We start from the raw sequence: 26,434 nt of genomic DNA, 5'->3' as shown, positions 1-26,434 counted from the left end.
TGTAACTAATCTTTAATCCACCATCTAAAACCACTACCCTAAGGGTATGGTCATGACCCAAACCATTAGCCCCTTATTTATTATCTTTTTCTAAACAAAAAGGAAATGATTTGTTAAAAAATGGAAAGGAGGACCATGGTTGGCATGGTTTAATCCATGCAAACCATGGTGGATCAATCAAGGGGGTGGTGTAGCCTTCCATTCATGTTCCTAGGTGACAAATCATATCCCAACCATAATCCCCACACCCTATAGCCTAAAACCAAGGGGGTGGTGTAGCCTTCCATTCATGTTCCTAGGTGACAAATCATATCCCAACCATAATCCCCACACCCTATAGCCTAAAACCACATATAAAAAAAAGCTTAAAAGTACTGTTCATTGAGTTTGTGTTTTATTAGTATATAATGAGATTAATAAAATAAGTTAAAACAGAGTAATATTAACGAAAACAGTGTGATGTGACAGGAACACAAACAGGGTGTGCTTTGTACGGTTAATTCGGTTATTATCCTCAATCGAAACCGAAGTCATCGGTTAGCCTATTTTATTAACCAATCGGTTTTCGGTTAATCAGTCCGATCTATTCGGTTATATTGATAATTTTTGGTTTTATTCATATTTAATTACGGTTAATAGCCAAAACTAAACTTGGGGTAAAACTTTTGCTTAGAAATAAATAAAATTGAGGTATAAATACATGAAATAGATGTATAAATACATGAGATTTAAGTATACATATATAAAATGGTGGTATAAAATATGAAATGTATGAACTGAAGGTATGTTATGATCGTTTAAAATTCGTGAGGTAATAAGTTTTTTTTACAAAGGGTAAAATGTAACTTCTAGTTAATTATCTATAATTTCGTTAAAGATGAAGGAATTAACTATAATTAAAGTGAGAGGATTAAAAGGTGATTAGTATTTGAAATACTAATTTACACCTATTTTAAGTAAGTTGTACCTTGGGCATTAAAGAAAAAAAAAAGTTTTTATTTTTTTATCTTTGTGTTATGCATTATATATAACATATATGATCGTAGTGGTCAAGTGGGAGGTAGGAAGTTTTATTTCTCTTGGAGGTCTTGTGTTTAAATCTAGACAATATGAGATTTTAATACTAATTTGGTGATAGTAATATACTAACTACTAACCCGGTTAACGATATCCTAACCGTACACCATTAAAAAAAAGAAGATTTAGTTTAACGAAACAATTAGCTTAGATGATTTGATGAAGTATACTAATTTGTTTATAACGAAGCCATTCAATAGGTAGTGCAATCACTGGTTTTGACCACTGGTTTCTCTTTAGAACATATGTATATTATTATTCATATCTCCTAATTTAAACCACTTCACAGCCGGAACATCAAATTATTTTCAAATCTATGTGTAATTGAGGGATAGAAGTTATTGTGGGTCATGAATGATTTCTTAGACCATGGGGTATGGTGGGGCTTGGATTGTGTTTGGGTTGAGGCATTTGTTGACACGTGGAATGGGAGCCCCCACCACTCAAACCCACTCCCATGGGGTATGGTGGAGCTTGGGTTGGGGGCATGAGTTTGGTTTGGCCATTGAGAGCCCGCCATGTCACCTTATTAGCCCTACTAGCCCGCCCCACGCCCGGCTTCAAACCCACGCCAATGGGGCCATGCCCCAAACCCACACCCCAACCTAAGCCCCTGGGATGGTGACTTGGGCGTTTTTAGCCAACCCACACCCCAACCCAAGCCCCATACCCCATGACCTTATGTAACTCATTTTTACTCAGTTTTCTTATTTTTAACATCATTCTTTTATATATTCTATCTATAACTCATTTTTATTTTGTTTTCCTATTTTTATTATCAATTTGTTTTCAAAGTTCTCTCTATAACTCATTATTGTTGGATATCATTCGAATTTGCAGCGGATAAATAAGAGTATTGCATATCAGAATTCATGATAGTGAACGATTTAAGAGACTCGAATATGAACGTGATGAATGAGAACGATAGAATACAAGTGAATGGACATAAAACTGTGGAAATAATCTGTCTTGGTACCGGACTTGGTTACCGGACAGGACATATATATACATGAGATTATGGCGGTTAATTTTGGCGGTAAAAACTGCCAAATGACAGTTTAAATATACCCGCTCCTGTTCTTGATCCGCACACAATACTTGACCCATACATAATACATAAATCGATTGTAACATACTTAATACATAATCATAATAATAATAAAGTTTAAAATGACTTGACTAACACCCTCCCGTAAACTTGATTATGGCTTCATCATAACACTCTTGTTGGCTTCATCGACCGCTTTTCGTGCTTCACTGAAATTGAATCGGCGTCGCTTGTGAAGTTTCCACGATCCATTCCAACTGTTTCCTGTGAACAAAGCATAATGGTCTGTTGTATTATCATCTTGTGATAAATCAGCATCAGCACTTTTGCTAATTCTTGATCTTTCGTTTCCAGCCATGGAGTTTCCTTCTTGTTCCAGCATTTCCTTGTCTTGTGCCTTCTTTTGTACCGATTTGAACTTGTAATAGAATACAAGAACATCTAAATACATTGCATAGATAATTCTAATGAAATCTCCGTCTTGATATTCAAAGCCAAGATCTTTTGCTATAGCCGGCCACAAATTGTCAATTGTGACACTTTGATAGCCTCCATCCTTTTCGACCATAATGTACAAACTAAGCAAATTTATCTTCCTTCCATCATCCAACTGTGGGGGTATTGCCCGTGAAGTTATTTCCATTTTTTCTTTTAAGAACCAACCCACCATAGTTTGGAATTTCATCTCCAGATCATGCTTGTACTTAAACACAAAATCCCGATCGTCAATCATATCTAACAGGGCTTGACAGTCGGAGAATTCCTTGAATTCTAATGCCCTTATGATCATCCGACTCCAATCAAATTCTTGTTCATTCGAAACATTTAATTCTTCGAAGTATGAATTTAAGTAATCTTGTTTATATTTTTCATTCACATCGTTCAAGTTTAAGACTTTCTGTCTTTCTTTCAGCCCTAATTCTTCTTCTTTTGACAGACCAGAAACATCACTTATAGTGTTTAACACGGGCGGAGAAAACATCGGGTAAATCCTACAAGTATCACCACTTTTCTTGACAGTGAAACCTTGTAACGTTAGTTGATTCATGCTTAGAACATTTCTGTTCAATTCGGGAGTATACAAAACACTTTGTATCTTTACAGTTTCGTTGTTGGATTTAACATCCACATTCCCTATACCCCGGATGAACAAGAAATCGTTTTCACCAGTTTTCGTATCAACACCAATTAAATGCTTAATCCTTTTAAAGACATTTATATTACCGGCGTAATGATGAGAGAACGAGTAACTGACATACCATATGTCATTCCACTTGCCACCGTCCGTGCCAGTTACGATCATTTCACCCCGATCTCCTGCATCCATCCTTTGTGTTTGGATTTCGGCGTTAATCGCTTGATTAACCAATTGTGTTGCTTCGTCATTTTCTTTTGATTTACACGAGTAAATCTGATGTCCTGGCCGGTGACAATAGAAACATAATTTCACCCTTCGTTTGTTTTTCACCCCTTCATGTTGTTCATCATCACAGTGTTGGCATGGTAGTGTTGTAGAGGAGATTCTAATTTCTGCAGGAATTCTTGATGTGGCTCTAAAACCACTTTGTTGGATATAATTCGAATTTGCAGCGGATAAACAAGAGTATTGCATATCAGAATTCATGATAGTGAACAATTTAGGAGACTCGAATATGAACGTGATGAATGAGAACGATAGAATACAAGTGAATGGACAGAAAACTGTGGAAATAATCTGTCTTGGTACCGGACTTGGTTACCGGACAGGACATATATATACATGAGATTATGGCGGTTAATTTTGGCGGTAAAAACTGCCAAATGACAGTTTAAATATACCCGCTCCTGTTCTTGATCCGCACACAATACTTGACCCATACATAATACATAAATCGATTGTAACATACTTAATACATAATCATAATAATAATAAAGTTTAAAATGACTTGACTAACAATTATCACATTTTTTTATTCCCTTATCCTTTTCTTCATTAATTTTCGTTTCAGATTTTCTATAAGGCATATTCGGTATAATACACTTGTATAAATTACTTTGTATTTATAAGATAGAAAGAAAATAAAGTAGGTAGTTAAATAAACTTAGCTAACACTATTTATATAGAAATGTTTATGCTGATATATGTATGGCGTTAGTGGCTCTATCTTTATTCATACTTTATAATTCTTTTGTATTTTCTTATTCTACCATGATACTATAGAACATGGAAAACCAAAACAAACAATCAATTCGCCAGTAGTTTTTTTGCCCGATTCTAGAAATGTGGATCAATATTGATATCATGAAGTTAATTATTTTATATTTTTGGCCCATAGGAAAAGGTATTTTCTAGCGGAATATATATTCTTATTCTTAACTAATTATAGCTTAAGTGGTCATTGACCCATTCAACATGTCTATAAATAGGCTTTAGTTTTCATGCTAGCAATAGTAACTCTATTGCTAAGTAAATCCATTAAACATGTCTTTTCAACAAGAAGTTATTCGCCCACTTCGTTACATGCAACCCAGTGTTTGGGGAGACCAGTTTCTCATCTATAACAAGGTACAAGAATTGCAATGAATATCGAAAACTTTGTTTATTTTATGTGTGCGTCTATGTATAGAATAATAGAAACATGATCATATGTGAGTGAATGCAGAAAGCACAGCTGGCCGATGAGGTGGATCGATTAGTTGATGATTTGAAAGAAGAAGTAAGGAAAGATATTCTGGCAGCTTTGGATGTTCCAGAGGAACATACGCGTTTGTTAAAACTAATTGACACAATCCAACGCCTTGGTATATCATATTATTTTGAGGAGGATATTGATAAAGCTTTGCAGCATGTTTATGAGGCTTATGGTGATGACTGGAATGGTAGTAACCCTTCGCTTTGGTTTCGACTCCTACGCCAACATGGCTTCTATATTTCATGCGGTCAGTATGCATAAATACAATAACTTAATCTTTCATAATTCAAAATTCAAGCTAATACAATATTTTATATAAACTGCATCAGATGTTTTTGATAATTTTAAGGATGAACAAGGAGCTTTTAAAGAGTCCTTAACTAGTGATGTTGAAGAATTGCTTGAGTTGTACGAGGCAACACACATGAGGGTACAAGGTGAAACTGTACTAGATGAAGCGCTTATTTTTACTAGAACTCGTCTAGCTGAAATCGCAAAGGATCCTATTCGTAGCAACTCTACCATGTCGTCCCACATACAAGAAGCACTAGAGCAACCTTTACGTAAGAGGTTACCAAGACTAGAAGCGTTGCGCTACATTCATTTCTACCAACAAGCTTCTCATAATGAGTCACTACTTAAGCTTGCCAAGTTAGGATTCAATATGCTTCAATCATTACACAAAATGGAGCTTAGCCAACTTTCCAAGTATGCACATACTTATAACTCCCACTACCTCTATTAGTTACACATATCAGTGTGTTAAATTCAACTTGAATAATCTATGTCCAATCAGTGGCGGATCCAAGATTTTTTTTCTTTTTTTCAGGGGGTTCCTTTTGCTAGATTCTCAATAATTCTAACTATTTTTTTTTTTCCAAATCATACAAGGTTACACTAAATTTTTCCATTTTTTTCCAAACCGGGGGGGTTCATGGACCAGGAACCCCCTAGATCCGCCACTGTGTCCAATCCTGTTTTGAATTTATGAATGATTATATTTTCTTAGAGCGTAAACATCATGTTGATTTATGGCAGGTGGTGGAAAGGAATTGATGTCCCGAACAATCTACCTTATGCAAGAGATAGATTGGTTGAATCCTACTTTTGGGCACTTGGTGTATACTTTGAACCAAAGTATTCTCTTGCTAGAATTTTCTTGACAAAAGTGATTGCTATGGCAACAGTTATTGATGACACTTACGATGCTTATGGTACATACGAAGAACTTGAGATCTTTACAGAAGCAGTTATGAGGTATCTTCCCATGAAACTAGATTAATGAACACATTTATTAGATCCTTGTATCAATACATATTGATGATTCTAATCAATCAACTCGTAAATCAATTGTAGATGGTCGGTTACATGCTTAGACATGCTTCCAGGATACATGAAACTGATATACCAAAGACTACTTGATATGTATAAGGAAATGGAAGAAATCCTGGAAAAGGAGGGAAAAACAGACCTTTTTAACTGTGCCAAGGAGTTTGTAAGTTTCAACAGCTTTGATTTATAGTAGTTTTTCATAATTTAAGACACATAACACGCAAATTTTTATGTACAGATGAAAACGTTTATTAAAGGCTACATGATGGAAGCAAAATGGTTACATGAGGGGTACATACCAACAACAGAAGAGCATGCTTCGGTAGCATACGTCACAGGCGGTGGTAGCATACTTATAACATCATGTTTTCTAGGCATGGCTGATATAGTTACGGATAGATCGATCAAATGGGCTCTCACTGAACCTCCACTTTTCAAAGCCTCATCAAAAATTGGTAGACTTCTAAATGACATTGCAGGTCACAAGGTATATCCCCTTTACTATGCACTGAAAGATATGTGTTTGGTATTCACTACTAACTTATTCACATATAATAGTCCCAGTTTCTTGAAACAACAAGACACTATTACAATATATTTTTAATATTAACTAAGAAAACAAAACAGACTATATAATAGTTTTCTTTCTTAAAAATGTTTGAAAGGATAACCATATTTTACATGAAGTATAACAAAATATAAAAGAAAAAACTATATAATATATATGTTTAACTAATTAAAATAAAGCGTTAAAAAATGTCAAAGTGTATATATAAAAAAAATTATATAAAATATATAGTTTAACTAATTAATAGTGTACCATTTTAACCCAAATCTAGCTTTTGCACCAGATATATATAATAAAATATACATACTACATCTACTAGATGTTCGTCAATGTATCATTTGAAACATCTACATTGTCACACCCCCAAAATCCACCCGCGGATAACACCCGCTTCGGGGGCGTGACTGACCAGGATCCAGCCACCAATTATACTAAGCATTGGTTAATAATAAAGTAATACTTACTAACCATAAGGTTAGCAAACATCAAGTTCAGAGTTTAAGGTTTCAAGTTTAAAACAGTAACAAGTAGCGGAAGCATAATTAAATAGTTTTAAACAGTGTTCATAAGGTAAGCATAATAAATGCCCAACACACGGGCAGACGACCACTACACATCCCAAGTAGCTGCTCCAGTCACTGGCCACCTGCAAAGCATGCAGTAAAGGGGTCAACAATAATGCTGAGTGAGTTCACTAGTCGTCCAGTTTTAATTACCAAAAACTTGTTTCACCAGTTAATTTATCCGTTTATACATGCCATGGGGAGCTACCCCAAAAGTTAGCGACTAAACTGTTTTTCCAATACCGAACACTAGGTAACCGAATGCGTTTCCGCAGGATGCCCCGATGTCAATGTTCTATCATCATTGACGGATGCCTGAGTACATTAGTTCACGACCGATCCCATACCATGGCACGGTGTGAGGCTGGTAAGACCTAAATAGCGCTATCAACTAATAACCCGTTCGCCTGGCACCGGCGACTAATCGGTATTATGTAGTAGGGACTTGAGTGATAGAGTTGCGTTTAGTGCCGTTAGTTGCAATCCGTATAAACAGTAATTAACTAAAAAGGTTTCCCAATACAAGGGAAGATAAAGTAAGTTGTTTCCCAATAACTAGGGAAGGAGTGCAGACGGTATCCCCTTTACAAGGGGATAGGGTTGTTTTAGTCTCGTGTCCCAAACCACCGGGACGCATGCTTTTAAGTTGTGAACTCACCTTGGGTTGCTCGGTATGATACGTTACTTGGTTAAGTATGTTGGTCACCACGTCCTAGCATGGTTACCAAGTATGGGTCAAGTTGGGTACAAGTAAACACGTATAAAACACACTTAGCATACATGCAAACATCTACAGTAACAAGTATACGTGCAGCCCAGTCATCAGAAAGTCCAACATACGACCAGTTAGCAGATCAGTAAACAGCCCAAACAATAGACAGCCCAACAGTTAAGGCCCAAAACAGCAAAACAGTCAAAACCCAATAACATAAAACGGCCCAGTCGAAACTAAGGTGGTTGCGACTCGCAACCGAGGTTGCGACTCGCAACTGCGGTCTCGGTCCGTCACGCTTTGGTTACGACTCGTAACCGGAGATTGCGACTTAGCAGGTTTGGTTGCGACTCGCAACCAGGTTTGATGCGTGCTGATTGCGACTCGCAACTGGGAGGTTTCGACTGGTCACGCGTGGTTTCGAGTAGCAACCAAAGGTTGCGACTCGCAACCGTGATAACGTGCACAAGAAGACCTTCTAGAACCTGCAAACCGTACTATCCAATGATATTGCAATTTCATGTAACAGATTGTACCAGGCCACTAAAACATGTTTTCTTGTCTGATTACAAACCAAAACAGATCAAACAAGCACAATTTCAAATATTTATCATGTTCATAACACATTCAAATTGTTCTTCACACATTCAACATATTCAATCACAAGTATCCAAATGGCAATTAACCAAAATCAGGTTATTCAAGCAATATTTAACCACAATCTCAAATCATGAAAGTCATGAACACTCAATCCAACATCATGCCCAAACCTTTGTTAACCGGAAACAAAACTATCTCCCCACAAAACCGAATACTCACATAATTTCATAAACATTCACCCTAAGTTATCTAGGCATGCTTTTCAAACATTATCAAGCATCAAATCCTTTATCCGAAATTTATACCATCATCCTATATTAATACAAGCAAGAATCATGGCAAACACTTAAAACACACTAACCAATTAGAGCTTCAAGGTGTGAGAGGATGATGGATCGACGAGAGCTTCCGGTTGGTGATTCCGAGCTAGAGCCGGGGGGGTTCTTGATGTTGGTTGATCCGAGAAGAAGGAGGAGAGGGGAGGATATGATCTTGTTTAGTGTTCTTAGGGTTTAATGTGAGAGAGAGGAGAGTGTAAAATGGTTTAGGGAGGTAAAGGTTGGCTTATATAGTTGCGAGTGGGCTAGGGTGCGTGTGTGTGTGTGTCGGTCATAAAGGGGGGTGGGCTAAGAAGTGTTGCAAGGCCCAAACCGGCCCGTCACTAATGTTCACTCGAGACCGTGGTCTCGAGTCGGGTTGCTTGTGGTTTCGGCTCATATGTATTACACGCACACATATATATATATACATATCTAAATACACCAACACGCAGATACACATAACATGTAACACGAAGTTCACGGGTTTTCATTTAATAAATATACACACGTAAGTTACATCGAAGGATTGTTCGGGAAAGTCCGAAGTGTCACATTATCCCCAAGTTTTAGGAACTTTCGTCCCGAAAGTTAAGGCAGCCACTGTCAAGCTAGTGTAAGTGAAAGCGTTTCAACGGGGTGTCACATCATCCCCCCGTTAGTTTGGAATTTCGTCCCGAAATTCGTTCGTAGCTTCAGTGCTGGGGTTTTCGTTTGGGAACAACTGGGGATACTTGTGCTTCATCTGGTCTTCCCGCTCCCAGGTATACTCTGGGCCACGTCGCAAGTTCCAACGAACTCGTACAAGAGGTATCTGGCTACGTTTGAGGGTTTTGATCACTCGATCAGTGATCTCAATCGGTTCCTCAGTAAAGTGTAGCTGTTCGTCAATCGTCAGTTCCTTAAAAGGAATCACAAGTGTTTCATCCGACAAACACTTCTTCAGGTTAGATACGTGAAAAACGTTATGTACCGCACTCAGCTCTTCAGGCAGGTTCAATCTGTAAGCGACCTTACCGATCTTCTCGGTAATTTCGAATGGTCCGATATATCGCGGATTAAGCTTGCCCCGTTTACCAAAGCGAACCACACCCTTCCAGGGTGAGACTTTAAGTAGAACCCGGTCACCGACCTGGAATTCCAATGGTTTCCTACGCTTATCAGCGTAGCTCTTCTGACGGTCACGAGCTGCCGCCATGCGTTGTCTGATCTGGGCAATCTTTTCCGTTGTATCTACCACCATCTCGGGACCCGTGATTTGACTATCACCGATTTCCGCCCAGCAGAGAGGTGACCGGCATTTACGACCGTACAATGCCTCAAAAGGTGCTGCCTGAATACTGGTGTGGTAGCTGTTGTTGTATGAGAATTCTACTAACGGTAGATGCTTCTCCCAGTTCTTGCCAAAGTCGATCACACACGCTCTAAGCATGTCTTCTAGAGTCTGGATGGTACGTTCGGACTGTCCATCCGTTTGCGGGTGATAAGCAGTGCTCATATCCAAACGTGAGCCAAAGCATTTGTGCATAGCTTGCCACAGTTCCGAAGTAAATCGAGCGTCTCGGTCGGAAATAATTGAGGTTGGCACTCCGTGCCTCGAGACTACTTCCTTTAAGTAAATCTCCGCCAGGGTAGAAAACTTGTCTGTTTCCTTAATAGCCAGAAAGTGCGCGGACTTGGTTAGTCGATCCACTATTACCCAAATAGCATCATTTCCGCGTTGAGATCTAGGTAGCCCTGTAACAAAATCCATGGAAATTTGCTCCCATTTCCATTTCGGGATTTCTGGTTGTTGGAGTAGACCTGCTGGCTTCTGGTATTCTGTCTTGACTCTCGCGCAAGTCAAACATTTGCTGACGTATGTTGCTATGTGGGCCTTCATGCCAGGCCACCAATACGTAGTCTTCAAGTCATGGTACATCTTGTCCGAACCAGGATGTACTGAGTAGCGGGACTTGTGGGCTTCGTCCATCACGAGTTCACGTAAACCTCCAAAGAGTGGAACCCAGATGCGTCCTGTTACATAGTAAGCACCATCTTCTTTCTGTTCTAGTTGCTGTCTCGACCCTCGCAGAGACTCAGCCCTGATGTTTTCCGGCTTCAATGCTTCAACTTGAGCATTTCGAATCTGGGTAGGGAGGTTAGACTGGATGGTAAGTTGCAGTGCTCGCACGCGCTTTGGTATAGTGTCCTTTCGGCTGAGGGCGTCTGCCACGACATTGGCCTTGCCCGGATGGTATTTGATGGCGCATTCGTAGTCATTCAAGAGTTCGACCCATCGACGTTGCCGCATGTTCAATTCCTTTTGCCTAAAAATATGCTCGAGGCTCCTGTGATCGGTGTAAATAGTGCACTTGGTACCGTACAGGTAATGTCTCCATATCTTAAGAGCAAAGATCACTGCTCCCAGTTCCAAGTCATGCGTCGTGTAGTTCTTTTCATGCGTCTTGAGTTGTCGTGAGGCGTAGGCAATAACTTTCTCGCGTTGCATTAACACGCAACCGAGTCCATGAATAGACGCATCGCAGTAAACCACAAAGTCGTCAGTACCGTCGGGCAACGAGAGAATAGGAGCGCTACAGAGGTTATCCTTAAGCCTCTGAAAAGCAGATTCCTGTGCTGCATTCCACTTGTAGGCGACGCCTTTCTGAGTGAGTGTTGTGAGAGGTTGTGCAATCTTTGAGAATCCCTGAATGAATCTGCGGTAGTAGCCTGCTAAACCCAAGAATTGACGAACTTCAGTGGGGGTCTTAGGTGTAGGCCAGTTCTTTATCGATTCGATCTTAGCTGGGTCGACATGAATTCCGTTCTTATTAACTACATGGCCGAGGAAATGGACTTCTCGAAGCCAGAAGTCACATTTAGAGAATTTGGCGTACAGTTGCTCGTTGCGAAGGAGTTCGAGGATAAGGCGTAGGTGCTGTTCATGCTCTTCTTGACTTTTCGAGTAAATCAGAATATCATCGATAAACACGATCACGAATTTGTCGAGGTAAGGCTTACATACGCGGTTCATAAGATCCATGAACACTGCAGGTGCGTTAGTCATTCCAAAAGGCATAACAAGGAACTCGTAATGACCATAACGAGTCCTGAACGCAGTCTTGGAAATATCTTCGTTACGAACTCTCAGCTGATGATAACCTGATCGCAGGTCAATCTTTGAATAGTAGCTCGATCCTTGCAACTGATCGAATAGGTCGTCGATGCGCGGGAGAGGGTAACGATTCTTGATGGTAACCTTGTTCAACTCACGATAGTCGATGCACATTCGGAATGTGCCGTCCTTCTTCTTGACAAAGAGCACTGGGGCTCCCCAGGGTGATGAACTAGGACGGATAAATCCTTTATCCAATAGTTCTTGTAGTTGCGTAGAGAGTTCCTTCAGTTCTGCAGGGGCTAGACGGTACGGTGCACGAGCTATGGGTGCTGCTCCAGGAGCTAGCTCGATTTGGAATTCGACCTGACGGTGAGGAGGGAGTCCAGGTAGTTCCTCAGGAAATACCTCGGGATAGTCGCGTACTACAGGAAAATCTTCGATCCTCTTTTCCTTTTCGCGAGTATTGGTGACGAGTGCTAAGATAGCGGTGTGCCCTTTCTGCAAACACTTCTGGGCTTTTAGAAGCGAGATAATGCCTGTGACTTCTCCACCCTTGTTGCCTTTGACGATGAGGGGTTGACCAGAATGGCGAGGTATGCGAACTGCTTTCTCTTGACAGAGGATCTCAGCACGATGTTTGGATAACCAATCCATACCAATAACAACGTCGAAGCTTCCAAGTTTGACAGGGAAAAGATCGATACTAAACGTATGGCCAGACAATTCTAAGGTGCAGTCGTGGATCACATGCGTGGCCTCGATGTTCTTGCCATTAGCTATCTCGACGGTATGCTTAGAACTTAATAATGCGGGCGAATGCTTAAGTTTCTTACTAATGCGGAGGGATACATAACTGGCATCGGCACCGGAATCAAATAACACAGAAACATAATGATCATCAAGTAGGAACTTACCCGCCACGACGTTGGGATCGTTCCTAGCCTCTCCAGCTCCAATCACGAAAGCTCTGCCCCTTGCATTTCCAGCATTGTTGTTTTGCTCATTGTTCCCAGCTCCCTGATTGTTGCGATTCTGATTCAGTTCAGGGCAATCCTTTCGCATGTGCCCCGTTGCCCCGCATTTAAAACATACTCTGTTGTTTCCCTGCTGCTGTTGCTGTTGGGGTTGTTGCTGATTTTGCCTTGCCGGGAACTGACTTCTACAATCCTTGGCTTCGTGCCCCATCTTGTGGCATCGCTGACACTGACCCTTGTTACATGCCCCATTGTGGTGCCTGTTACACTTGTTGCACTTAGGGTAGTTTCCCCGGTAGCCACCCTGTTGCTGAGTGCCTTTGTTGTTGTCAGTTTTCCTTTGCTGAGCTGGGGCTTGAGTAGGGTTTGCATCCTTACCCTGATTTCCATCCCACTTTCGTTTGCCATCACTAGAAGTTCCTTCCGCAGCACTGATCCTTTTGGGCAACCTGCCCTCTTCCACAGCCTGATCAGTGAGTTTGTGAGCAAGTCGAACGATCGGCTGAATGGTAGTGTGGTTGGCTGAAGTTACATGGCTTCGAATTTCTGGAGCCAGACCCTTGATGTACAGTTCGATCCTTCGATACATAGGTCGAGACATGTTTGGACAAAGAGCAGCATAGTCGTTGGACAGCTTGGTGTAGGTCTCAATCTCTGACCCAACCATCTTGAGTTCATAGTACTCATTCTCCAGCTTGTGGATGTCATCCCTGTGACAGTACTCTTCCTTGATCATAACCTTGAAATCTTCCCATGCAGTAGCGTTAGCAGTCTCTAGACCAAGCATTTGAATTTGCGCTTTCCACCATGAAAGTGCGCTTCCCTCTAGAGTACCAGTAGCAAACTTCACCCAATTAGCAGTTGGGCATTCACAGACAGCAAAAACAGCTTCGACCTTCTCAATCCAGTGCAGAAGGCCTATGGCACCCTCCGTGCCATTGAAAGGAAGAGGCTTGCAATCCATAAAGGTCTTGAAGGTACAAACACGTGGTTGCACAGGTGCAGGCTGACCTGTTGTGAGGAGTGAAGCGAAATAGGTTTAGAGGCGAAAAGACGAGGTGGCGGTAGGATCTAAACATCCTAAAGCATCGAGTTTACCTATAGGGTGAGCTGCGAAAGCTGCAGCCACAGTGTTGAGCAGGCTAGTGAACTGAGCCGGGGTCATGTTGACGTTTCCTCGTCCGCGTCCACTCATTGTCTTCATAACCAGAAAACATAGTATGAGTGCGTGATAGCGAGAATAAGATAGAAGAGAGAAGATGTATCTATCTAATCAGGCAACTAGTACGTATAGTAAAGCAGAAAGCATAAGACAAGTAAGCAAGTAACTATGGGTCCGAGCTATGAAGTCAGATAAGTCGAGCCTTGTACTTGGAGCGTAGTGTCGTCACGAGTCACGGGTTATAGTCTGGTTTTTCTCAAAAAGATTTTCCCCTTTTTAAAACCAAGTTCACTATAACCAATGGCTCTGATACCAACCTGTCACACCCCCAAAATCCACCCGCGGATAACACCCGCTTCGGGGGCGTGACTGACCAGGATCCAGCCACCAATTATACTAAGCATTGGTTAATAATAAAGTAATACTTACTAACCATAAGGTTAGCAAACATCAAGTTCAGAGTTTAAGGTTTCAAGTTTAAAACAGTAACAAGTAGCGGAAGCATAATTAAATAGTTTTAAACAGTGTTCATAAGGTAAGCATAATAAATGCCCAACACACGGGCAGACGACCACTACACATCCCAAGTAGCTGCTCCAGTCACTGGCCACCTGCAAAGCATGCAGTAAAGGGGTCAACAATAATGCTGAGTGAGTTCACTAGTCGTCCAGTTTTAATTACCAAAAACTTGTTTCACCAGTTAATTTATCCGTTTATACATGCCATGGGGAGCTACCCCAAAAGTTAGCGACTAAACTGTTTTTCCAATACCGAACACTAGGTAACCGAATGCGTTTCCGCAGGATGCCCCGATGTCAATGTTCTATCATCATTGACGGATGCCTGAGTACATTAGTTCACGACCGATCCCATACCATGGCACGGTGTGAGGCTGGTAAGACCTAAATAGCGCTATCAACTAATAACCCGTTCGCCTGGCACCGGCGACTAATCGGTATTATGTAGTAGGGACTTGAGTGATAGAGTTGCGTTTAGTGCCGTTAGTTGCAATCCGTATAAACAGTAATTAACTAAAAAGGTTTCCCAATACAAGGGAAGATAAAGTAAGTTGTTTCCCAATAACTAGGGAAGGAGTGCAGACGGTATCCCCTTTACAAGGGGATAGGGTTGTTTTAGTCTCGTGTCCCAAACCACCGGGACGCATGCTTTTAAGTTGTGAACTCACCTTGGGTTGCTCGGTATGATACGTTACTTGGTTAAGTATGTTGGTCACCACGTCCTAGCATGGTTACCAAGTATGGGTCAAGTTGGGTACAAGTAAACACGTATAAAACACACTTAGCATACATGCAAACATCTACAGTAACAAGTATACGTGCAGCCCAGTCATCAGAAAGTCCAACATACGACCAGTTAGCAGATCAGTAAACAGCCCAAACAATAGACAGCCCAACAGTTAAGGCCCAAAACAGCAAAACAGTCAAAACCCAATAACATAAAACGGCCCAGTCGAAACTAAGGTGGTTGCGACTCGCAACCGAGGTTGCGACTCGCAACTGCGGTCTCGGTCCGTCACGCTTTGGTTACGACTCGTAACCGGAGATTGCGACTTAGCAGGTTTGGTTGCGACTCGCAACCAGGTTTGATGCGTGCTGATTGCGACTCGCAACTGGGAGGTTTCGACTGGTCACGCGTGGTTTCGAGTAGCAACCAAAGGTTGCGACTCGCAACCGTGATAACGTGCACAAGAAGACCTTCTAGAACCTGCAAACCGTACTATCCAATGATATTGCAATTTCATGTAACAGATTGTACCAGGCCACTAAAACATGTTTTCTTGTCTGATTACAAACCAAAACAGATCAAACAAGCACAATTTCAAATATTTATCATGTTCATAACACATTCAAATTGTTCTTCACACATTCAACATATTCAATCACAAGTATCCAAATGGCAATTAACCAAAATCAGGTTATTCAAGCAATATTTAACCACAATCTCAAATCATGAAAGTCATGAACACTCAATCCAACATCATGCCCAAACCTTTGTTAACCGGAAACAAAACTATCTCCCCACAAAACCGAATACTCACATAATTTCATAAACATTCACCCTAAGTTATCTAGGCATGCTTTTCAAACATTATCAAGCATCAAATCCTTTATCCGAAATTTATACCATCATCCTATATTAATACAAGCAAGAATCATGGCAAACACTTAAAACACACTAACCAATTAGAGCTTCAAGGTGTGAGAGGATGATGGATCGACGAGAGCTTCCGGTTGGTGATTCCGAGCTAGAGCCGGGGGGGTTCTTGATGTTGGTTGATCCGAGAAGAAGGAGGAGAGGGGAGGATATGATCTTGTTTAGTGTTCTTAGGGTTTAATGTGAGAGAGAGGAGAGTGTAAAATGGTTTAGGGAGGTAAAGGTTGGCTTATATAGTTGCGAGTGGGCTAGGGTGCGTGTGTGTGTGTGTCGGTCATAAAGGGGGGTGGGCTAAGAAGTGTTGCAAGGCCCAAACCGGCCCGTCACTAATGTTCACTCGAGACCGTGGTCTCGAGTCGGGTTGCTTGTGGTTTCGGCTCATATGTATTACACGCACACATATATATATATACATATCTAAATACACCAACACGCAGATACACATAACATGTAACACGAAGTTCACGGGTTTTCATTTAATAAATATACACACGTAAGTTACATCGAAGGATTGTTCGGGAAAGTCCGAAGTGTCACATACATTGTGACATTTCTCAATGCACTACAAGAAAGTAGAGCAATAGCCAACACTATTAGCGCCAATTTTTGACCAATAGCGTCGAGGTATTAGTGGCGACTTGTCGCAGCTATTACCTTTAGCGGCGATAATGGGGTCAGTAGCGGTGACTTTTGTCACCGCCAAAGCTCCGATTCTTTGTAGTGATGAAATTTTGTTGATTGCTCTAAAATGTAATATTTAGAAGATTAATAAAATTTGGGAATGAGCATGCATGTAGGAGGAGCAAGAGAGAAAGCATTTCCCATCAAGTGTTGAAAGTTACAAGAAGCAATATGATGTTACCGAAGAGTATGCCTACGACTTGTTGCACAAGCAAATAGAAGATGTGTGGAAGGATGTAAACCGAGAATCCCTCTTATGTAAAGATGTTTCGATGCCAATACTAATGGTTACAGTCAACTTGATAAGGACATTGGAAGTTCTGTATAAAGATAACGATAACTTTACACATGCGGGAGAAGAATTTATAAGTCATATAAATTCGTTGCTCATTCATGCTATAAGTATATGAATTTCAATTCTGCATGTCGATCTTCAGTACGCACACGAAACTGTAACGCTCGTTTCCATTAGGACCAAATATTTTAATTTTTCAGATGATTAGTTCCTAGACTTTTTTATAACATAGAACTTATAAGTTCGGGTTAACTGAGAACCCAGACAAACTGACATAACTGAATGTTACACTTGTATTATAGTTCAAAAACATTAAGGTTTTAGACTCGAAACTTTTCCAGGCATGATCGTGCTTTAAGTTTCCCGAAAAGATGTTCCTAAGGAGATGGCGGTTTAAGAGTATTTGGTTCTTTGCGTGCTTAACCGTGCGTCCGGTGCAAGCCTTTGTATAAGCTTGTCATAAACACAACAACCAATTAGTGTTTGAGCTAAACAATCAATGTATTAGAAACATAGACAGTCACTAAAATCAAACACGAAAACAACTTTGCTGAAAATAGGCGTCCCCGCGACACGTGGAGGGCTTATCCATCCCTTGCGCGAGGCGCGGGGGAGGTCGGTTTGACTTTTTCGTTGACTGGCTCCCCCGCGACACGTGGAGGAGGCTGGTCTCTCATGCATGTGATGCGGGTGAGGCCATTTTTCAAAAAGTTGCAAGTGTTTTCCAAGGTCCCACCCTTAACCATTTTTTTCAACTTTTCGCTGAGTTTGCACCCAAGATGATCCAAACCCAAATTATTTCACTTGAGACTTTTCCCTTCAAGTTTTAAACCCGTAATCCACTACCCGGACCTGGATTCTTAAATTTCATTTCTTTTATTCAGTTTGATGTTTTTACCCAAACTGTCCCATTAGGAGGCATTAGGCATTCTAGTTCATGCCTCCTATATTCCCGCTCAAGGTTACCTTATTTTCTCCGAACTACAATTAAGATTATGGTTTGTTTCCTTGGGCAATGCCTTAACTTTCCAATACTTTCTTTTGGTTAGGCGTTTTACCCAAATCGACCCGTTAAGAGGTTTTGACATTTTCTAGCTCAAGTCTCCCATATTTAATTAATGGAATGATCAACTCAATCATATGACTCATTATAAAATTTCTACCCTTAGAGTAGTTTTCCCGAACCCTTTATCCGAGGGTACTTCAGTAAATTTTAAGCCTTTTGCCAAACTGGAGAAAATTTACAAGTTTAAATGAAACCCATTCGACGCATTTAGCTCGTTATCCTATTAAGATTAATTATGTCCCTAAGGACATCGATGCTTCCAATTTCCTTGTATTTAAAACTCATTTAACCATAATTTCGCATCATAGACACATTCTTGGCTCTAAGGGTCACTTTACTCGATTACTAGTATAACCACACAAAAGAATGACCAAATCTAAGTCAACCATCTTTTGTCGTGACATAAGCCCTTACAAAAACTATTACCCGTTACAAATACCTGGAGGGGTCAAGCAATGACAGGTTATCAATACCCAACGATTCTCTTTGTTAATTCATGGCAATGCATTCCCTTACCATTATGCTTACCTGTAGGTATAGAACTTAACAAGACAAAACATTAATACCGAGTTAAAATGGTGATAACATCACCATTTGACCCATATGACCCGTTTGTCCGTTTGACCATTCTTGGTTTACACCATAGGGTCTTATCTTAACAATTCATTATTTGTCACTAAAATATAGTTCGTCATAATTTTACTCATTTTGACTCGTTTCATAGTTTACACTATGGGGTCTTGACAGGTGAGTGAGGGTGTATGATTTTTATAATATTTTAAGTACTACTTTTTTACTCACTTTTATCAAGTTTTAAATTTATAAAACACGATATAACACTATAACTCTTTACAATACACTAGGGCAAGTCCACCCATCGTTGGTGTAGTATAGCGATGGTAAGATACCGAGGTCATCCAAGGACACAAGAGCTTTTAATACCGGAATATCGTCGACGTCTAATCTAATCTAATTTTGAGAAAAGATTTTTAATAAGTAAAACAAAAAAGCTAAAAAAATAAAGAAACAAATAGATAAGATAGAATCACTTGGCTCCGACTTATCTTTTATGTATCCTTTGATGATTTCCGCACTTTAGGTTTTTTAAGAGATTATCTTAGTTATAGTGGCATGTCCCTCTTTCGGAGGCAACGCTACCCTCAGTTATATTGGTTTGAGTCAGCAGGGATACAGTCCCGGAAGGCCGGAATATTGAAAGATAATTAAATAAGTTATTAATGCAAAATGTGGCTTGTCCCTCTTTTAGAGGCAACGCTACCTCAGCCATATTGGTCTGAGTCAGCAGGGATACAGTCCCACAAGGCCTGTTTAAAGTTTTAATAGTAATTTATTTATAGGGGATTCAAGCCGTTCTTACTTCTACCGATTTGATGCTACCTGCCTCAAAGGAAGTTCTAATAAGCTTGAATTAAGTCCTCGAAGGATCTATACACTGAACGAGGCAAAAACTTTACCCATACCACCCTTCTAACCTCCTTCCAGTCAGTTAACACGCTTTATATAGACCGTAAAGATATGAATGAGTGAATCAATGAAACATGAAGAGATGATAGAATAAAGTTCACTTTCAGTATAAAAAAACTAGTTACTAAAGTCATTAATACATACCCAATTAAAAAGTTAACCAAAGATTGGAAATCAAATGTAATACATAAATGACTTGTTTTCACCAAGTGATATAATAGATTAGCCAATCATGGCCTTTGTTTGACAAAAGCTCTTACGATCAACCTTGGATCCCGAGACTACTACACACACTCTAGAGATGGATGATGGATGAATGTGGTGAATGATGGTGGTATTGTGGCGGTGGAATGGTGGCAGGTGTGAGAGAAGTGGTTTGCCAAGGGATGAGTTGCAATTGAACCAAGCACCCCTATGCCCTCCATCTTCTCTATCTAGGAGTTGACCATGGCGTGTGTCCATGAGACACGGCCCCGTGTGTCTTGTCTGCTTCTGTTTGTCTTCTTCTTCATGAATCTTGGGTGGGGCACGTGTGACATGTGTGCCTTTACAACCAGTATGCAACTCTGATCAATTTTGAATCAAATGAAATCTTGTATTTCATTCCCGGGATTTGTGTAATTACATATGACAATTACACATTTCAATCCTTGTATGATTTTGAACTCTCAAAAGCTTTTCTGGAAGTTCTACGTAAAGTGTTACGCAAACGTAATCAGTTTAATGCAACGTACACTCAGGAATAATGACATAAGCTAAACATACCTCAAATATCCTTTACATAACTTAGAAATATGTTTTGAAGGGTTCGGTATGGCAAAACAAGTTTATTCGATCACAAGGACTATTTGTGACAAACTGCGAAAGTCTACCAATTCTTGTAGCGACGTACACTCTGGAACAATGACATAAGCTAAACATACCCTAAATATCCTTAACATAACTTAGGAATAAGTTTTGGAGGGTTCGGTATGTGTAAATATGCTTATTTGCAGACCATATACGCACATCTAAAATATTTTTAATATTTTTTATTAAAAAATCGCTACTTTTTGTTACTAAAAAAAAAGAAAAAAAAATGGCTACTAAAAGTAGCGATTTAAGTAAAAAATAGTAAAAAAAAATTTGTGTGTTTTTTAGATTTTTTGGGGGTTTAGTTTTTAGAATTTAGCTGGGGGGGGGGGGGGTTAGGTTTTTTTTAGGTTTTTGGTGGTGTAGTGGGTTATTTTGTTGTGTTCATATTGGTTCTCGTGGTTCTCGCAATAAAGGTGGTTCTCGCATAAACCCTACCCTATTTATACTATATTATAATGCATGAGGGAGGGGGATTTTAAGATACCCAAAAAATAAGAACTTTTCCCTCTCTTTATTTATAAAAAGACCCCTAAAATGAGGGTAGTTTGGTCTTTTAAACATTATTAATTTTTTAGCCCCTAAAATTATTACACTTAAATCCATAAGGTTTTAACAAAATTATAGATAATTAGTTACAATTCATCCCTCCATAGCAAACTTATATTTTTTTTACGTATCTTGACATATCTTATAAACTATACTGTTTAAGAAAAATCCAAAGATAGCATGACGACCTACACATTTTTGTCAACGTTTCGGTAGTTGTCTTGTTCAATATCGACGCACGGATTAAAAGGTATAAGTCGATTATGCGTTAATTTACAAGTAATTAACACTTGTGATCTAATGTGCCTAATCTAAAATGGGCTCCATCTATGCAAACAAAAACAAAAGAAATTAAAAGTACCGTAACATAAAATTAAGATATTATGTGTCACATTTTATTTTATTATATGTTATAAAACTTAAAACTAACCATAACAAACTTCCTAAATAAAGGGGTGACAAATCTAAAATTAAACCCTAATTCACTTCTATAGTTACTACTATAAATATAGCAGAACACTCCTATATCTATTGCTAAACAAAGTTAAAAAAATGAATCCAGTTCTGAATTCAATTGTTGCGAAATGTCAGTTTTGTTATATCGCAGCAGTGAATATTTTTTTTTCTTTTATTTACTTTTATGTGAATGTTAACTTATTTGATCTTTCAGATTCAGTTGCATGATAAACATGCCAATTTAAATAAAATATTTGTCGAACAAGCTTCTAAGGTATTGATTTTGCTGGTTTTAAGTATTATTTTTGCGTAATCTTTCATATTAACATGTTCGTTATGTTATTATATGTGTGTTTTATTGCAGGATGATGGTGATAAAAGTATTGATATTATTTTTCATGGTGCAATGTTTAGTCCATACAAGTCTAATCTTCAATGTGAATTTAGTGAAGATGTAATTTTAAGGTTTATTTAATCTTTTTTTTTTAACTTTTGTATTCAATTTTTGCCATTTATAGGGATTGGAAGTTTGAGACTCAAAGTAAGAGATCCAAGAGACTCTCTTAATGGAAATGGAGTGAGGTTATTAATTTAAACGATTCTGAGGACAATGACAAAGAAGAGGAATTAGAAGATACTGTCGATTCAAGCACAAACCAGGAAACCCGATTAAAAATACGTCGAGTGTCAATTCAGAAACGGACAGATTTCCTGCAGTCTAATATGAAATCTATCAAGTGTTTTTATATATATATATATTTTTTTCATTTTCAGTTGTTATGTTTGACCTAGACGTATGAATAAAGTTTATTTTATATTTGAACTTTATTTTTGGTGTTAATATAATGCAGTTATTAACCATATTAATAAAGTTCAAAACAAAGTTAATATCCTAAATTTATAAGTCAATTGAACTTATATAAGTTAATATCCTAAAGTTGCAATAAATAGATATTGTAGTTAGATATAGTAAAGCTGAAACTATAAAATATTGCAGTTATTCTTGGATATTAATCTAATAATTTGCATTTTTTAATTAAAAAGTAATAAAGTAATAAACTTTAATGCTAAACTAAAAAACTGAACTTACTATGATATAAAGTTAATAAAAAAAATAATTATTTTATAAACATTTTTATAACAATTAATATAAATAAAATACTCCAGAAATTTACAATCTTTACTAGATAAATTCTAAACTGGGTTGCAAATTTTTAGGAATTATAAGTTTAACTATATTGTTATAGATAATATTAGTCAGTTTCAAAATAATTATTTACCAACTTGACTAGATACATGGTAGTACATTGTGTTGCATATTTTTAAGGATTATTAGTTAAAAGTAGACTCATATAGATAAGATTAGTTAGGAACTGAAAATTTGAACTTAGTATGATATAAAGTTAATAAAGATATAAACTCTTATCATCCTATTTTTTATAAAAACAGTTATTGAAATCTTATAAAAATATAAATTTTTTATATTTGTAAAAAAACCGAAATTTAACAATTTAAGTTAAAGCTCTAAAACGTACTTACGGGTCAAATACTATTTTGTATTTTTATACAAACGAAAAATTTTAAACTTAAAGTTTATTGGATGGTTACTATGTGGATATTTAGAAAAAGTTATGAACTTTAAAGAATAAAATTATACTTTATAATTTAGCCAATAAAATAAACATATTTTACAATTATAACAACTTATCCTTTATTTTTTGTCTTTTGATTAGGGTTGTCCAAACTGCTCGACGATCTAAGATCGCTCGACGATCGCTCGAAAAATGCTCGTTCGATTCCCGCTCAGTTTGTAAATGAGTCGCTCGGATCGGTTCGATTCAAATTCAATCGAAGCATGAGCAAAGTTCCGCTCGCTCGTCGATCGCTCGGTTTCGCTCGAATTATTTTTATTAATAATATATATATATATATATATATATATATATATATTATAGATTAAAAACCCAAAAAAAAAATATAATAGCTCAAAAAAATTAAAAGCCCAAAAAAATATTCAGCCCAACTTAATATTTAATATGAAAATCTAACCCTAAATCCTATTCCTAAAACAATATTCAGTCATATCATAATTCATATTGTTAAGAACATTTTTAGAATCATGATTTGAGTTATGTATTGCTTTTGTTAGTAAAGTGTTGGACATGTTTTAATTAAGTTAGAATTTGTTTTTGTTGAACGAAGCCTTATGATTCAATCGGGCGAAACCGAGCGAAAACGATCCGCTCGATTTTTTTAGGATTTGATAAAAACTAAGCGAAATCGAGCCGATCGATTCAAATTCAATCCGAGCATGAGCATCACTTTTGCGCTCGGTTTTGCAAATTTGATCCGCTCGGATCGGATCGGTTGTAATTCAATCCTAGCATGAGCAGACCCTTGTTCGGATCGGATTGGCTCATGAACACCCCTACTTTTGATTATTAATTTTTATACAAAAAAACATATTTTTTGTCATTCGATTATTAATTTTTATAAAAGAACAAAACTTTTACATATGTGTAAACTTATGACATATATCCACCACAATAATGTTATCATAAATATTATACGAATAAGAAAACTATCAGAAACGAGTGTCGCAATGCAAAGTGTCGCCCCCGCCGCATCGCGCGGGCACCCTGCTAGTATATATATATATAGGGGACCGCTAAAATGAAAACCACCTCCAGTTGTAAGAACCATGAGAACTTTTTGATCCGGGGCGAGTTGGACCAATTTTTTTTTTCAAAAACGTAGATGCGTGTATTATAAACACATTTGTAAAAAAAATTCAAAAAAAAATGTCGTGAATGTAGTTTTGAGCACCACAAGTTTGTTTTTACGGGTACCGTATATTTTATTTAAAATTTACGGTACCCGTAAACACAAACTTGTGGTGCTCAAAACTACACACACAACATCAACTTGTTTCTGATGGTCAATTTACTGCTTATAGAAGTTATGATGAAAGGGTCATGGCCCCTGATGAACTTTTGGTGAATGTATATTCTGTAATTGTTTCATTGCATTCAGTGATTTGATATTCACATGATAATCAATGTGTTGCACAATTGGCTATTTGAAATTTTTTTATTTGCTTTTTAAAAAGTAGAGAACTAAATCCATTCAATGAGTTATATATATGGTTATAAAAATATTAACTATCAGTTCTTGATTTTGGCTGCATAATGTGCTATATCTGCAATCTGATCCAAACATAGAGAGCCTAAAGGCAAAACTCAGAGGAAATCTGTGAAGAAAAATCAGTTCATGTGCAGCTACAAGAACTTGAGAAAGAGTAGGTAATTCTGCCCTTATTGCCATTAAATTTATTATAACTTTAGTACATAGGTTTGTTCTAAAATTGATCACAATGGCTAATTACATGTTTTTCTCTTAAATATACAGAGTGATTGGGAGTCTTGTTGCTGCTATACAAAAATTACATGAGGTCAAAGTAGATAGGATGCTTCTATGCAAGTTTCAAATTAAGAATCAATTGTCAGCTGTTTTTATTTCACCTCACCCAGTTTCCAGTGGGCTACATTTGGATTTCGGGGGTTTTGTAAGTGCTTGATAAAATAATCCTAGGATTTTATCTTCAGTTTATTACTATTTAGCTTTAGATGATCATGCAATGTAACAACTGAGATTTGTTTTTGAGTTAGAAAAGAGTTGATGTTGTGTAAAACACAAAACACAAAACTGAAACTTTTGAAAGGGGTAAAACCCAAAATTGATTCAGTCATCAGTAATCAAGATTGTTCTAATAAAATGAGGTTATTATTGAGTATTAGACTTCCGATAATTATGTGATAGATGTACACATTTATAGCAAATATTGTTGTCATATTTAGATAGGCATATTGTATCTCTATATATTATTTTGGATGGTGAAATATCAATCAACGATTCTTTGCCTACTTTCATTGAGCTTTGATAAATCAACTTTTGGTTTAAAAAAGAGGTGAATCTGATATTGAGGGATGTGTTGATAAATCTAATGGAAATCTTGAAGTGGGTATGAATGAAACCCAAATGTTGATGATATAGGGTTGTTTTGGGATCAGAGGTGTTGGATTTGCTCAATGATTCAGTTGTTTCTTGTTCAAAAGAAGGAGGAAACAAGTTGATGTCTGTAAATTTGGGTGAAACGGGTCCTAGGAACGTATACTTGAAAGCGGATCAGAAATTTTAGAATTTGGAACATTTGCTGATTATACAACAGTTGTCAATGGTGGTTATGGTGAGTATATTTGTATTTTTTAATAAATTGCTATATTATATGTAATGGGTGATTATAGAGCTTACATACATTGTTTCTTGTAGAACCTTAACATAGTATTTATACAAAAATATTTTCAGTTGGATCAAACAAGAATGCGAATCTTTTGATTTGGGATATAAGCGTGTTTTTTTTTTTTTGCAGCCTCAAGTTCAATGAGGTATTGAGTAATATTTCATGGGGTTTCTGATACGAACTCAAATAACGATACTGAAATTAAAGCAATAGGCCCAATTCGAGAAGGGCAAATCTCCAATACAAAACTCACGATAATATAAAAAACACTGAACAAGAAGGAAATTAAACATAGTTTGATACTAATATTATCACTAACAGCAGTTACTAAACTGTCCTAAAAACCTCCTGCAACTGTTCACTAAACTGCCCTAAAAACCTCCTGCAACTGTTCCCGCTAGTATCCTTCCCGCTATTTTTTTGAGCTCTTTGCAGCAGTTGGATCTGGGT

At 38.0% G+C, this 26,434-nt stretch overlaps 1 protein-coding gene and 1 long non-coding RNA gene across 3 annotated transcripts; both read left to right on the top strand.

Annotated features, from left to right (window-relative positions):
- The first annotated feature begins 4,586 nt into the window (after positions 1-4,586).
- LOC110891932 (beta-caryophyllene synthase) lies at positions 4,587-17,391 on the top strand. Its single transcript, XM_022139395.1, has 7 exons — positions 4,587-4,670; positions 4,768-5,044; positions 5,127-5,505; positions 5,836-6,054; positions 6,154-6,292; positions 6,368-6,616; positions 17,098-17,391. Exons 1-7 carry the CDS (start codon positions 4,587-4,589, stop codon positions 17,389-17,391), a joined length of 1,641 nt encoding a protein of 546 aa, XP_021995087.1.
- A 7,220-nt stretch (positions 17,392-24,611) lies between these two features.
- Positions 24,612-26,156, top strand: LOC110890027. 2 transcript variants are annotated; one of them, XR_002564160.2, is made up of 3 exons: positions 24,612-24,986; positions 25,093-25,924; positions 26,114-26,156. It is a non-coding gene; the product is annotated as an uncharacterized LOC110890027 (long non-coding RNA). The 2 variants fall into 2 exon arrangements; XR_002564159.2 differs by lacking the exon at positions 26,114-26,156 and having other exon boundaries at positions 25,093-26,059.
- Positions 26,157-26,434: the final 278 nt, after the last annotated feature.

Source organism: Helianthus annuus, chromosome 11, assembly GCF_002127325.2.
Source record: "Helianthus annuus cultivar XRQ/B chromosome 11, HanXRQr2.0-SUNRISE, whole genome shotgun sequence".
In the NCBI taxonomy this organism is placed as follows: domain Eukaryota; kingdom Viridiplantae; phylum Streptophyta; class Magnoliopsida; order Asterales; family Asteraceae; genus Helianthus; species Helianthus annuus.
This window is presented reverse-complemented; position numbering and strand designations above follow the sequence as displayed.